This window comes from Erinaceus europaeus, chromosome X, assembly GCF_950295315.1.
Source record: "Erinaceus europaeus chromosome X, mEriEur2.1, whole genome shotgun sequence".
Classification (NCBI taxonomy): Eukaryota; Metazoa; Chordata; class Mammalia; order Eulipotyphla; family Erinaceidae; genus Erinaceus; species Erinaceus europaeus.
The window spans coordinates 78,088,140-78,104,750 of NC_080185.1; the positions used below are offsets into that span (position 1 = coordinate 78,088,140).

Sequence of the window (16,611 nt, forward strand, 5' to 3'; positions counted from 1 at the left end):
TAGCAGCACAATTTATAATATCTAAAACCTGGAAGGAACCCAGGTGAGAAACTTGTGGTATATATACACAATGGAATACTACGCAGTTATTAAGAACAATGAACCCACCTTCTCTGACCCATCTTGGACAGAGCTAGAAGGAATTATGTTAAGTGAGCTAAGTCAGAAAGATAAAGATAGGGGCCAGTTTGTGGTACACTTGCTTGAGTGCACGTATTACAATGCACAAGGATCCATGTTTGAGCCCCTGGTCCATACCTGCAAGAGGAAATCTTTGTGAGTTGTGAAGTAGTGCTGCAGGTGTCTTTCTGTCTTTCTGTCTCTCTCCCTCTCTATTACCTTCTTGTTTTCTGACTGTCTCTAGCTAATAAATAAAAAAAGATAATTTTTTTTAAAATGAAAGATAAAGGTAAGTATGGGATAATCCTAGTCACAAACAGATGTTGAGAAAGAATAACAGAATGGGAAACTCAAAGCAGGATTTGACTGAATTTGGAGTAGGGCACCAAAGTAAAAAACATGGGTTGAGGGTGAGGATGGATGTTCAGCTTCAAGGTTCGGGGGGGGGGATAGGACACAGTCTTTTGGTGGTGGAATAATGTTTATGTACATTCCTATCAATTTGTACTCATGTAAGCCACTATTTAATTAATATGAGAGGGAAAAATTGATTGAATGTCTCAAAATTTTTTTTATTTATTTAAGAAAGGAGACATTAACAAAACCGTAGGATAGGAGGGGTACAACTCCACACAATTCCCACCACCCAGTCTCCATATCCCATCCCCTCCCCTGATACCTTTCCCATTCTCTATCCTTCTGGGAGTATGGACCCAGGGTCATAGTGGGTTGAAGCAAAGACTGAGTCTTTTTTTTCCTCCAGGGTTATTGTGGGGGCTCAGTGCCTACACCATGAATCCACTGCTCCTGGAGACTATAGTTTTTTAATAATAGATCCATATATTGCCAATGATATTCTGCTATTTGAAAAGCCACAAAATATCTCATTTAGAGAAGACACTTAAAAATATTACATTTTTCAAAATTCAGCTCGCAAAAATAAATTTTACAGTGTTCTCCATTTCAGAAATAATGAACTCATTTTTCTGGTATTTCTCTTTGTGGTTACCTAACCCTTGTACCAGGGAAGGATGAAAGTTCAGTCGTGGGAGTTGGGCTGTAGCACAGCGGTTAAGGACATGTGGCACAAAGCGCAAGGACCAGCATAAGGATCCTGATTCAAGCCCCAAGCTCCCCACCTGCAGGGGAGTGTCTTCACAGGTGGTGAAGCAGGTCTGCAGGTGTCTATCTTTCTCTCTCCTCTCTCTGTCTTCCCCTCCTCTCTCCATTTCTCTCTGTCCTAACAACAATGACATCAATTGCTACAACAATAAAACAACAAGGGCAACAAAAATGTAAAATAAATAGATATTTTTAAAAAATTTAAAAATAGAAAGTTTAGTCATTCACTGTCTTGAGAGCCCCTCCCAACAACATCACAGCACATTTTGGGGTTTCATTCCCTCAATAAGTGACACAGAGAGATGGAGTTGGCACAAAGGAGGGAGCCTGGGAGCTTTACCAAGAAACATAGACTCCATCTTCTGCTCCAGGCTGCTGCCATCAACTGTCAAACTACTTGCTCCTCTTTGCAAGAGGTGCTCCTTATGAGGATCCCAATAACTTCTGCTTATTTTGTTCCACCAGGTGGTTGAAGCGGACTGCTGTCTTATTTCTCTTCGCTTTCCTGGAACACGGAATTTTACATATTCTTAAAGTTTCTTTCAACTGTCTAAGGTGAAGATTGTCTTCTTTAGAATGTAATATACTCATTGTGTCAGAAAGGGTGAGATTAAACAAAGTTTAGAATTAACTAACAACAACAAAAAAGGAGTGGGTAAACAAAGAAACATGTTGGAGCAGATTAAAGACAGAGCCACAGGGTGGTGGGGTTAAAACTTTAAAACACTTTTTGAGACCCACAATAGGGAAAAATCAAAGTGAACCATAATAGCAACTCAACACATGGGAGATAAAGTTAAACCACATACAGCAAAAAGTGGTTAGGGTGAATTAAATCAAACAACTAAAGTAGGGGTGGGATAAATAAAATTGCAACACATTGAAGCACCGTTTGTTGTTATTTATCTTTAAAAAGAGGTTGGAACAGTTAATAACTATATTTCTAAAGCTCTTCCACAAGAACGAAAAAACAGGAACACTCCCTTTCACCTTCTATGAAGCCAACATTACCCTGATAACAAAGCAGATAGGGAAACAACAAAAAAGAAAAAAAAAAAACTACAGACCAATATCTCTGATGAATAGAGATGCCAAATATTAAACAAGATCCTGGCCAACCGGATACAGCAGCACATCAAAAAGATTGTTCATCACGACCAAGTGGGATTTATCACAGGAATGAAAGGCTGGTTCAACATATGTAAGCCAATCAATGTCATTTACCACATCAATAAAAGCAAAACCAAAAACCACATGATTATCTCAATAGATACACAGAAAGCCTTTGACAAAATCCATTCATGCTCAAACCACTACAAAAAATGGGAATAGATGGGAAATAGCTCAAGGTAGTGGAGTCCATATATAGCAAACCAACAGCCAACATCATACTCAATGGACTGAAGCTGAAAGCATTCCCCCTCACCATGAACGAGACAGGGTTGTCCACTGTCACCATTACCCTTCAACATAGTATTGGAAGTTCTTGCCATGGCAATCAGGCAAGAGAAAGAAATCAAAGGAATACAGATTGGAAGGGAAGAAGTCAAGCTCTCACTATTTGCAGATGATATGATATTATACATAGAAAAAGCTAAAGAATCCAGCAGAAAACTGCTGGAAGTTATTCGGCAATATAGCAAGGTGTCAGGATACAAAACCAATGTGCAAAAATCAGTGGCATATTTCTATGCAAACACTAAATCTATGCTTGCAAAAACACTGTTGCAGCAAAATCAATAAAATGCCTGGGAATAATGATGACCAAAAAAGTGAAAGACTAGCATACTGAAAAATATGAGTCACTATTCAAGAAACTAGAAAATGATACCACAAAATGGAAAGACATCCCATGCTCATGGATTGGAAGAAAATTATTATAAAAATGAAAATTCTCCCTAGAGCCATATAAACATTTAATACAATACCCATCAAATATCTACCAAGCTTCTTTAAGAGAATACAGCATAAAATGCAATCATTTATCTGGAACCAGAAAACACCCAGAATTGCCTAAACAATCTTGAAGAAAAGAAACAGAAATGGAGGCATCACACTACCAGATCTCAAACTATAATATAAAGCCATCATTATCAAAACAACCTGGTACTGGAACAAAAATAGGCACACAGACCAGTGGAACGGGATCGAAAGCCCAAAACTAAACCCACACACCTATGGACATCTAATCTTTCATGGGGGGGGGGGGTAATGCATGGAGGAAGTAGACTCTCTTCAGTAAATGGTACTGGGAAAACTGTGTTGAAACATGCAGAAGAATGAAACCAAATCACCTTATCTCACTAGAAGCAAAAATCAACTTCACATAGATCAAGGACATGGATGTCAGACCAGAAAATATCAAATACTTAGAGGAAACCATTGGTGAAACATTTTCCCACCTAAACCTCAAGGATATCTTTGATGACACAAGCTCAATTGCAAGGAAGAGTAAAGTAGAAACAAACCAGTGGGACTACATCAAATTGAGAAGCTTCTGCACAGCCAAAGAAACCATCACCCAAACAAGGAGACCCCTCACAGAATGGGAGAAGATCTTCACATGCTCTATATCAAACAAGAGACTAATCACAAAAATTTACAGAATTCATCAAATTTAGCAACAAAAAATCAAATGACCCCATCCAAAAATGGGCAGAGGATATGAACAGAACTTTCATTACAGAAGAGATCCAAAAGGCTAACAAAAACAGGAAAAATTGCTGCAGGTCGCTGATTGTCAGAGAACTGCAAAAAAAGACAACACTGAGATACCACCTCACTCCTGTGAGAATGGCATACATCAAAAAGAATAGCATCAACAAATGCTGAAGAGGATGTGGGGACAGAAGAACCCTTTTGCACTGCAGGTGGGGATGTAAGTTGGTCCAATCTCTGTGGAGAGCAGTCTGGAGAACACTCAGAAGGGCAGACATGGGCCTTCCATATGACCCAGTAATCCCTCTCTTGGGGGTATAACCCAAGGATTCCATAACACCCAACCAAAAAGATATTTGTACACCTATGTTCACAGCAGCACAATTCATGATAGCGAAAACCTGGAAGCAACCCAGGTGCCCATCAACAGATGAATAGCTGAGAAAGTTGTGGTATATATGGACAATGGAATGCTATGAAGCTATTAAGAAAAATGAACCCACCCTCTCTGACCCATCTTGGAGAGAGCTAGAAGGAATTATGTTAAGTGAGCTAAGTCAGAAAGATAAAGATGAGTTTGGGATGATCCCATTCATCAACAGAAACTGAGAAAGAAGAACAGAAAGGGAAACTAAAATCAGGATTTGACTAAATCTGGAGGAGGGCACCAAAGTAAGCTGGTTTAAGGGTGAGGGAAGACATTCAGCTACCCAAGATGTCGGGGTGGGGTGGGGGTGGGTGGGATGGGACACAGTCATTTGGTGGTGGCTAAGAATAAAAAAAGAGGTAGGGAGGTGCTGGTGGCTGCTTGTGGTGTGCAACATGATTCACAGAGGGGAGCTGACAACTGTTTTTTTTTAATTTATTTTTTATTTTAGAAAGGATAAATTAACAAAACCATAAGGTAGGAGGGGTACAACTCCACACAATTCCCACCACCCAATCTCCATATCCCATCCCTTGCCCTGATAGCTTTACATTCTCTATCCCTCTGGGGGCATGGACCCAGGGTCATTGTCTGGTCTGGCTTCTGTAATTGCTTCACTGCTGAACATGGACGTTGACTGGTTGGTCCATACTCCCAGTCTGCCTCTCTCTTTCCCTAGTAGGGTGGGTCTCTAGGGAAATGGAGCTCCAGGACGCATTGGTGGGGTCTTCAGTCCAGGGAAGCCTGGCCAGCATCCTGATGGCATCTGGAACCTGGTGGCTGAAAAGAGAGTTAACATACAAAGCCAAACAAATTGTTGAGCAATCATGGACCTAAAAGGGAATAGTGGAGAGGAAGTGTTGGGGGGGGGGAGGGTACTCACTTCAAACTTTAGTGTACTTCTGCTTTCAGGTATATATTTTGCACTGGTTTATGGATACGTATGAACATATGCTCTCTCTCACAGATCCTGGTGTATATATAGGTTTTGGGACTTTGTTAGAAAGTGATCCACCTGGGATGGGATTAGAGAATACTATGAAAGGAAAGGTCTCACCCAAGTAATGAAGCTGAAGGGTTGTCATTCCACACCTGAAGTCTCTGGACACAGTCTGAGCTGAAGCATGTTGAGGTGGCAATCGTTGCATTGATTAGGTTGTGATCAGCTGATGCAATACTATTTTATATGGATTGGAAGAGGCATGCGGGAAAGTGGGCCCTATCCTAAGGTTCTAGGACTGAGGGAAATATAGGCTCTATAGTGGAGATGTGAGGTTCCTGCTGTCTTAGGGTTCAAAAAAACAGTGGATAATTAATGTTATCATCACATTATTTGGTAACTGGGTTAACTTTGAAAAGTCCTTTTGTTAGGGTTTGCTGTATAGTACCCAGTATTTTGTAAATAGCTGTGCCAGTGGTTGCTTCTGATCTACTTAGTCTAGGCGTTTGAGAGAGTCCGCATATCAAATACACAGCCTATATATTAAAAAGACTCAGTCTGTGTTTTAAAAACTTCAAGACATACAATTAATTTCCCCCTCTCATATTAATTAACTAGTGATTTATATGACTACGCTTTACTAGGAGTGTACATAAACACCATTCCCACCACCAAAAGACTGGGTCCCATCCCACCCACCCACCCCTACCCCCCACTGGCCCAGGAAGCCACATGTCTACCCTCACCACAGGGTGTTTACTTGACTGTTTTAAACAATACTGGATTTATTAGGGTGAAACAGCTAAAAGACAAATTAAGCACGTCTCATCAAGGATTAAGAGTATGCTAGGTTCATAAAGTCTAAGTATAGTTATCAAAAATTTCGTCTCATAAGATAAGCAATTATTAGCTTAGGTATAGATTGCTCATGGCTGTAGGAGGGTCTTAAATGTTTACCGGCTAGCAGAGTCACACGTGTTCAATTCCCAGAGAGAAGTAGGTATGGCAAACTATCGATATGATTTTATTTTATTTTATTTTATTTTATTTTATTTTATTTTATTTTATTTTATTTTAAGAAAGGAGACATTAAGAAAACCATAAGATAAGAGGGCTACAGTTCCACACCACCCCATCTCCATATCCCATTCCCTCCCCTGATAGCTTTCACATTCTCTATCCCTCTGGGAGTATGGACCCAGGGTCCTTGTGGGTTGCAGAAGGTGGAAGGTCTGGCTTCTGTAATTGCTTCCCCGCTGAACATGGACATTGACTGGAAGATCCATACTCCCAGTCTGCATCTCTCTTTCCCTAGTAGGGTGGGTCTCTGGGGAAATGGAGCTCCAGTACACATTGATGGGGTCATCTGTCCAGGGAAGTCTGATGGGCATTGTGCTGGCAACCGGAACCTGGTGGCTAAAAAGAGAGTTAACATTCAAAGCCAAACAAATTGTTGAACGACCATGGACCTAAAGACTGGAATAGTACAGATGAAGTGTTGGGAGGTATTCCCTGCAGGCTCTGGTGTACTTCAGCTTTCAGGTATATATTTTTTCCTTAGCTTATGGGCACGTGTGAACATATGCTCTATCTCAGGGGACCTGGAGTATATCTAGGTTTAGGGACTTTATTGGGGAGTGGAACACCTGGAATGGAATTAGAGAATACTATGAAAGGAAAGGTCTCAAGTAAGTGATGAAGCTGAAGGGTTGCCATTCCACACCTGAAGTCTCTGGACACAGTCTGAAGTGAAGCATGCTTGGGTGGCACTCGTTGCATTGATTGGGTTGTGATCTGCGGATGAAATATCATTTGATTTGGATTGAGAGAAGCATGCAGAAAAGTGTTCCCCACCCTAAGGTTCTAGGACTTGGGGAAATATAGGCTCTATAGTGGAAATGTGAGGTTCTTGCTGTCTTAGGGTTCAAGAAAACAATGGATAGTTATTGTTATCATAACATTATTTGGTGATTGGGTTAACTTTGAAAAGTCCCTTTGTTAGGGTTTGGGGTATAATAACCAGCATCTTGTATATAGCTGTGCTACCAGTTGCTTCTGCTCTCCCTGGTCTAGGCTTTTGAGAGAGTAAACATATCAAAGACAGCCTATATATTAAAAATACTCAGTCTGTGTCTTAAGATGTTCTAGATATATGATCATTTTTCCCTCTCATATTAAATAGTGGTTTATATGTCTACAATTTAATAGGAGTGTACATAAACACAATTCCCACCACCAAAAGACTGTGTCCCCTTCTGTACTGCTAGGGGGAATGTAAATTGGTCCAGCCTCTCTGGAGAGCAGTCTGGAGAACTCTCACAAGGCTAGATAGACCTTCCATATGACCCAGTAATTCCTCTACTGGGGATATACCCCAAAGATTCCATAATGCCTAACCAAAAAGATATGTGTATATCTATGTTAATAGCAGCACAATTCATAATAGCTAAAACCTGGAAGGAACCCAGGTGCCCAACAACAGATGAGTGGCTGAGAAAGCTGTGGTATATATACACAGTGGAATACTATGCAGTTATTAAGAACAATGTACCCACCTTATCTGACCCATCTTGGATGGAGCTAGAAGGAATTATGTTAAGTCAGCTAAGCCAGAAAGATAAAGATGAGTATGGGATGTCCCCACTCATCAAAAGAAGTTGAGAAAGAAGAACAGAAAGGGAAACTAAAAGCAGGATCTGATTAAATCTAGAGCAGGGCACCAAAGTAAAAACCCTATGGTGAAGGGGAGGGTGGCCATTGGGCTTCCCGACGTGGCAAGGGGTGGGTGGTTGGGATGGGACACAGTCCGAGATGTTTCTGACCAGGAAAAGAAGTAGCAGCCAAAGAGCTCCTGAAATCCATTTTTCCCCTTTTTTGCCCTTGTTGTTTTATCATTGTTGTGGTTAGCATTATTATTGTTGTTGTTGCTGTCCTTAGATAGGACAGATAGAAATCCAGAGAGGAGGAGAGACAGAGAGGGGGAGAGAAAGATAGAAATCTGCAGACCTGCTTCACTGCCTGTGAAGTGACTCCCCTGCAGGTGGGGAGCCAGGGGCTCGAACCGAGATCCTTACGCTGGTCCTTGAGCTTGGTGCCAAATGCGCTTAACCTGCTGCACTACCGCACGACTCCCAGACTGAGTCTTTTTAATACATAGGCTGAGTCTTTTATGTTGACTCTCTTAAAAACTTCGAGTAAATCCTAACAAAGGGATATTGCAAAATTAACCCAAATACCAAATAATGTGATTATAGTAATACCTATCTACTGTCTTCTTAAACTCTAACACAGCAGGATCCTCCCACTTCCCCTTTAGATCCTATATTTGCCCCAGTCCTGCAACCTCTAGGGTGGAGCTCACATTCCTGAATGCTTCTCTCAATTCATACCAAATGATATCACATCTGCTGATCCCAACCTAATCAACACAACAAGTATCACCTTGGTATGCTTCACTTCAGACTGTGTCCAGAGATTTCAGACATGGTATATCAACCCTTCAGCCTCATAACTCCAGGGAGACCTTTCCTTTCATAGAATTCTCTAATTCCATTTCAGGTGGTTCACTTCCTCACAAAGTCCCAAAACCTAGATATAGACCAGGTCCCATGAGATAGGGTATATGCATCCATAAATTACAGCAAAATATATACTTGAAAGCAAAAGTACACAATAGTCTACAGTTAGTCAGTATAAGTTCCTAATGAAATAGTGTCTACTTAGACTTATATGGCCTCATCACCTATTCCCTATTATACTTCCCTCACTCACTCACAAGATATCCTTATCAAAGCAAGGACTGCAAAAGCCGAATAAGGGCAAGAGACTGGCATGTATTAACAGTGACTCTCTAGTCACTATCAGACCACCCCATCAGCTGAGGGCCCTATTCGGGGAGTATTGAGATTCCAAAACGGACATGTTGGGCCTAGACCCCTTGAATAAATCACTCTCTCCATTGTTATCGGTCATTCCCATCTGAAACAACACAATAGACCCCTTTGTGGGCCCACATAGGACCTTGCCCTAAACTTGGATCAACAAAAGTATAGAATGTTCCATCCTCCAAAGGAAGGCTGGACAATATACTCTATGCTACACCTGATGAAGATGGGTCCTGATATTGGGGCAGCTTGGAACGTTCCTACCTACGAACACAGAATATGAGCTCAGATCTACAGGGATGAAGTGGTCACATAGGCTCTTAAGCTGAATGTGGGCCCAGGATCACATCAAATTGATGGGGTTTACAGTCAACAATATTTATACAACTTTCCAATATTTGGAAGCTACTCTCTTCCCTGACCCAGCTTTCTGGTCCTTCTGCCAGCCATGACATCACCTCTGCAGACAATAATTAGGGCCCACCTGCATATCAGATTTCAAGATCAGGCAAAAAACAACAACAACAAAAAATACCACTAGTATAGCCGTAGGCCCTTTAGAATATAAATAATATATGCCTACTAGCTATCTATAAAATGGAGGGCACCCCAAATCTTCATCTACACTATTCCAGCCTTTACGTCCATTATTGGTCAACAATTTGTTTGACTTTGTATGTTAACTCTCTTTTCAACCACTAGATTCCAGATGTTAGCATGGTGCCAACCAGACTTCCTTGGACAGACAATCTTACCAATGTGTCCTGAAGCTATGCTTCCCCAGAGCCTTTCCCCACTAGGGAAAGAGAAAGACAGGCTGGGAGTATGGGTGACCTGTCAATGCCCATGTTCAGCGGGGAAGCAATTACAGAAGCCAGACCTTCCACCTTCTGCATCCCATAATGACCTTGGGTCCATACTCCCAGAGGGATAAAGAATAAGAAAGCTATCAGGGGAGGGTATAGGATACAGAGCTCTGGGGGGGGGATTGTGTGAAGTTGTATCCCTCTTATCCTATGGTTTAGTCAATTTTTTCTTTTTTATAAATAAAAAATTAAAAAGAAAAAAGAAATAAAAACAGGTATTAAGAATCTTCCCAACAACAAAAGTCTTGGACCAGGTTGTTTTACAAAGGAATTTGACAAAACCTTCAGGAATACCTTCAGTATAGTTAATACCTATACTTCTACACCTTCTACGTAAGATCGAAGAAACAGGAACACTCCCTTCTGCCTTCACCCTGATACCAAAAGCATATAGAGATACAACAAAAAAGGAAAACTACAGACCAATATCTCTGATGAACAAAGATGCCAAAATATAAAACAAGACACTTGCCAACCAGATATAAAACTATATCACAATGATTATACATGACGACTAAGAGGAATTTATCGCAGGAATCAAGGCTGGTTCAACATACGTAAGTCAATCAATTTCATTCACCACATCAATAAAAGCAAAACCCAAAACCACATGATTATCTCAATAGATGCAGAGAAAGCCTTTGACAAAATCCAACACCCATTCATGCAGAAAACACTACAAAAAAGGGAATAGATGGAAAACTCCTTAAGATAGTGGAGTCCATATATAGCAAACCTACAGCCACTATCGTACTCCACAGACAGAAGCTGAAATCCGAAAGGGGACCGAACAGGCCTTTCCATTATTACCATTACTGTTCAACTTTTTTAGTATTTACTTTATTTATTCCCTTTTGTTGTCCTTATTGTTTTATTGTTGTAGTTATTGATGTCCTACTCTTTAACATACTATTGGAAATTCATACCATAGCAATCAGACATGAGAAAGGAATCAAAGTAATACAGATTGGAACAGAAGAAATCAACTTCTCAATATTTGCAGACGATATGATAGTATACATAAAAAAACCTAAAGAATCCAGCAAAAACTACTGGAATTTATTAGGCAATATAGCAAGGCATTAGAAAATCAATGTAGAAATGTAAAAAATCAATGTAGAAAAATCAGTGGCAATTCTTTATACAAACACCAAAGCCAAAGAAGAGGATATCCAAATATCACTCCCATTCACTGTTGCAGCAAAATCAATAAAATACATAGAAATAAAACCTACACCTGAGGAAGATGAGAGCTACTCTCTTCCCAGATCCAGCTTTCTGGTCCTTTTTCCAGCCATGACATCATCATCCCCAGACAATAATTTGTATCCACCTTCATATCATATTTTAGGCTCAGGTTAAAAAGAAAAACAAAGGGAGATTCCAGAAGATGGCAGAATGAGAAGCTGCTAGTGGCTTGAGCTCCAACAACATCTACTGGAAACGGTAGGATTTTTTGCCTTTAGCAGGACAGTCAATAAGGGGTCCTAGCGGTAACACCAAGGAGGTAACTATAACTCAATTTGGGTTAGAAAATAGAGGAAAAAGAAAGGAAAAATTTTTTAATTATTATTTAATTTATTATTTATGATTTAATTATAATTTTAATTATTATTCCCAAAGCGAACCCCCCTCCCCCACATAACCAGTCTCTGGGGGTCAGAGATCTGCTCCCAGCAGTCTCCACTGCTGAGATTCTTTCTTTACGAAGATTCCTGTCCCACTAGGGGGTGTCATTAATTCTAATTCTATTCTTTTCTGAAACCTTTGGCTTTTTTTCTTTCTAAGTGGTTAATTCCAGATACAAATATTCCACCAAGCAGAGCCTTACTCAGACAGGGAAAGACCATCAGAGGGTTTTTGTTTTTTTATCTTCTTTATTTTCTCAACTATCAGCTGCCTCTGCTCAAGGGGCCTGAGGCAACTGGAGCCATCCAAGCTGAAGACAGGACAGGTTGTTTTACTCTGTTCTATTTTATAATACTAGATAAATGCATATCCCTTTCCCCCTCTCCTTCAGGTTGACCAGAATTAACTCTTAGTGTATTTTCCATTGCTAAAGGACGAGGTGTCTTATGAACTGCTAAAGTAACTTGTTTCACTCTTCATACCTCCCCTACCACTCTCTCCCTCCACCCCCTCATAGCTAATTAAATAATAAAAATAAATAAATAAATAAATAAATAAAAACTCTTTCCTTTCACTGCTCTTTTATTACTGTTCTTTTTATTATCTTTTTTCTTTTCTCTATCTCACTTTTTTTCTTCTTTTTCTCATTCTTGTCATCCTTTCTTCCTTCCTCCTTCACCTTTCTGAATTCACTGATACACATTTGGGAAATATTTTGGGGAAGAAATCTGACTCAGAGTGGACTCTCTCTGTCTGTATTATAAAGCCATCATGATCAAAACAGCATGGTACTGGAACAAAAATAGGCACACAAACAAGTGGAACAGAATTGAAAGCCCAGAAATAAATCCCTACACCTATGGACATCTAATCTTTGATAAGGGGGCCCGAAGCATTAAATGGAAGAAGGAAGCTTTCTTCAATAACCGGTGCTGGGAAAACTGGGTTGTAAGATGCAGAAGAATGAAATTGAACCACTTTATCTCACCAGAAACAATAATCAACTCCAAATGGATCAAAGACCTGGATGTTAGACCATAAACAATCAAATACTTAGAGGAAAACATTGATAAAACACTTTCCCACCTACACCTCAAGGACATCTTTGATGAAATAAACCCAATTGCAAGGAAGACTAAAGCAGAAACAAACCAATGGGACTATATCAAATTGAAAAGCATCTGCACATCCAAAGAAACTATTAAACAAAGAAACCCCTCACATAATGGGAGTAGATCTTCACATGCCATACATCAGACAAGAAACTAATCACCAAAATATATAAGGAGCTCAGCAAACTTAGCACCAAAAAAGCAAATGACCCCATCCAAAAATGGGCAGAGGATATGAACAAAACATTCACCTCAGAGGAGATCCAAGAGGATAACAAATGTATGAAAATCTGCTCTAGGTCACTGATTGTCAGAGAAATGCAAATTAAGACAACACTAAGATACCACCTCACTCCTGTAAGAATGGCATACATCAAAAAGGACAGCAGCAACAAATGCTGGAGAGGATTTGGAGACAGAGGAACCCTTTTGCATTGCTGGGGGGAATGTAAATTGGTACAGCTTCTGTGGAGAGCAGTCTGGAAAACTCTCACAAGTTTAGACATGGACCTTCCATATGATCCAGTAATTCCTCTGCTGGGGCTATACCCCAAGGACTCCATAACACCCAGCCAAAAATAGGTGTGTACTCCTATGTTCACAGCAACACAATTCATAATAGCTAAAACCTGGAAGCAACCCATGTGCCCAACAAGAAATGAGTGGCTTAGAAAGCTATGGTATATATACACAATGGAATACTATACAGCTATCAAGAACAATGAACCCACCTTCTCTGATCGATCTTGGACAGAGCTAGAAGGAATTGTGTTAAGTGAGATAAGTCAGAAAGATAAAGATGAGTATGGAATGATCCCACTCATCAACAGAAGCTGAGAAAGATATGAAAGGGAAACTAAAAGCAGGATCTGACTAAATTGAAAGTAGGGCACCAAAGTAAAAACTCTGTGGTGAGGTGTAGACATGAGGCTTCCTGGGCCGGTGGGGGCTGGGGACGGGTTTTTGAGATGGGACACAGTCTTTTGGTGGTGGGAATGGTATTTATGTACACTCCTAGTAAAGTGTAGTCATATAAATCACTAGGTAATTAATATGAGACGGGAAAAATTAATTGTACGTCTCAAAATTTTTAAAACACAGACTGACTCTTTTAAATATATAGGCTGTGTATTAGATGTGCGGACTCTCTCAAAAGCTTAGACCGAGGAGATCAGAAGCAACCAGTGGCACAGCTATTTACAAGATACTGGGTACTATACAGCAAACCCTAACAGAAGGACTTTTCAAAGTTAACCTAATTACCAAATAATGTGATGATAACATTAAGTATCGATTGTCTTTTGGAACCCTAAGACAGCAGGAACCTCACATCTCCACTATAGAGCCTATATTTCCCTCAGTCCTGTCACCTTAGGACAGGGCCCACTTTCCTGCATGCCTCTCCCAATCCATACCAAATAATATTGCATTAGCCGATCATAACCTAATCAATGCAACGATTGCCACCTCAACATGCTCAGACTGTGTCCAGAGACTTCAGGTGTGGAATGACAACCCTTCAGCTTCATTACTCAGGTGAGACCTTTCCTTTCATAGTATTCTCTAACTCCATCCCATGTGGATCACTTTCTAACAAAGTCCCAAAACCTAGATATACACCAGGATCTGTGAGAGAGAGGATATGTTCACTTGTATCCATAAACAAGTCCAAAATATATATCTGAAAGCAGAAGTACACTAGAGTTTGCAGTGAGTACCCCACCAACACTTCCTCTCCACTATTCCAACCTTTGGGTCCATGATTGCTGAAGAATTTGTTTGGCTTTGTATGTTAACTCTCTTTTCAGCCACCAGGTTCCAGATGTCATCAGGATGCCGGCTAGGCTTCCCTGGACCAAAGACCCTACCAATGCGTCCTGGAGCTCCCCTTACCCAGAGACTATCGCTACTAGGGAAAGAGAGAGGCACGCTGGGACTATGGACTGACCAGTCAACGTCCATGTTCAGTGGGAAAGAAATTACAGAAGCCAGACCTCCCAACTTCTGCAACACACAATGACCCTGGGTCCATGCTCCCAGAGAGATAGAGAATGGGAAAGCTATCAGGAAAGGGGATGGGATATGGAGATTGGGTGGTGGGAATTGTGTGGAGTTATACCACGCCTACCCTATGGTTTTGTTAATTTATCCTTTGTTAAATTAAAAATAAATTTAAAAAAAAGGAAAACAAAAACAAAAAAACTGGTGTAGCCACAGACCTTTTGAAATATAATCAAAATATTCCTATTAGCTATCTACATAATGAAGGACCCCCCCAACTATTCATCTGCACTATTAAAACCTTTAGGTTCATGATTAGTCAACAATTTGTTTTGATTTATATTTTAACTCTCTGTTCAGCCACAATTTTCGAGATGCCATCCAGACTTCCCTGGGAAGACAACCCCACCTATGTTTCCTTGAGCTCCACTTCCCCTGAACCCAACCCCACTTGGGAAATAAAGAGGCAGCCCTAGAGTATGGATTGACTTGTCAATGCCCATGTTCAGCAGGGAAGCAATTACAGAAGCCAGACCGTCTACCTTCTGCATACCATAATGACCTTGGATCCATTCTCCCAGAGGATTAAATGATAGGAAAATTATCATTGGAGGGGGTGGGATAAGGGGTTCTGGTGGTGGGAATTGTGTGCAGCTGTACCCCTCTTACCCTATGGTTTTGTCAGTGTTTCCTTTATATAAATTAAATTTAAAAATATGAATTGAGGAAGATGGCGGACTCAGAAGCTGCTAGCAGCGTGTGCTCTGATCACATCTGGAAACGGTAGGATTTTCTGCCTTTAGCAGGCCAGTCAATAATTATATTCACCAAAAAGGTGACTATAATTTAATTTGGGTTAAGAATTAGAGTAAAGGTGGCACGGACTAGCGGGCGGGCTGCTCCAGACTTCCCAGGCGGCAGCAGGCAAGGCGGGTGTGCCGGGCATTGTCCTCCGCCTGGGAAGGCGGCTCCTCCGCCGGTTGCAGAGCGCTGCTGGGCAGCCAGCAGAGGACCCAGAGGGAGCACTGTAGCTCGGGGGCTTTCTCTTGGGAGTCTCCAGGGACCACCATGACCCTGAGGGCGGATCCAAAGACTTCTTAAGTATAGCTCTCATTGGATCAAAGGACTCGGAGCTAGTTTTCATTTTCGAGAAATCCTTTAAAAAAGTCTGGAGGGGGGGGTTTCCGGGAGGATGGCGGACTGAGAAGCTACTAGCCACTGAGCTCTGAACACATCCCCTGGAAACAATAAGATTTTCTGCCTTTAGCAGGCCAGCCAATAAGGTGTCATAGCGGTGACAAGGAGATGACTATAACTTAATTTGGGTTAAGAATTAGAGTAGGGGAAAAAATTCTTTTTTCTTCCTTTTAATTTTCAAGCATACCTCCTCCCCCACCCCCGCCATAAACAGTCCCTGGGGACCAGCTCCTAGCAGGATACCCCACACCACCAAACAGGGTGCTTTTTTGAATTCACTGATGCACATTTGGGAAGTTCCTTGCACTGCTCTTTAATTACAACTCTTTTTCTTATCTTCTCCCTTTTATCTCTCTTGTCTTTCTCTCTATTTTTTTTTTAATCTTGTCATACACTTCTTCCCTCTTCTTTGCCTTTCTGAATTTGTGAATTACTTTGGGGAATAATTCTGACTCACAGCGGACTCTCTATGTGTGTATCTCTGCTCTAGTTCCCTTTGCCCTCTTGTTACCCCTAGAATATACAATGGATAGTAGATTTGCATAACTGTCTATTCTTGCTATCCCTTCTTTCTTTTCTCTTTCTTCACTGGAATTTGGTTACTATTTTTTCACGGAATGGAGAAATTGTTTGGCTAACTGGTAACAATCAAACT

General features: G+C 40.8%; 1 protein-coding gene across 7 annotated transcripts in view; it reads right to left on the reverse strand.

Annotated features, from left to right (window-relative positions):
* EDA (ectodysplasin A) overlaps positions 1-16,611 on the reverse strand; it is a 620,747-nt gene that overhangs the window by 489,298 nt on the left and 114,838 nt on the right. The window contains exons 2-3 of one of the 7 annotated variants that reach the window (XM_060182841.1): positions 6,991-7,061; positions 6,138-6,683 (exon numbers count right to left, since the gene is read on the reverse strand). The exons of 5 other annotated variants lie outside the window; for them this stretch is intronic. In XM_060182841.1, the coding sequence (XP_060038824.1) occupies positions 6,332-6,683; positions 6,991-7,061 (423 nt within the window). In that variant the 3' untranslated portion in view covers positions 6,138-6,331. Of the gene's footprint in view, positions 1-6,137; positions 6,684-6,990; positions 7,062-16,611 lie in introns of those variants that run through there. One more of the 7 variants, XM_060182842.1, reaches the window with a different exon arrangement.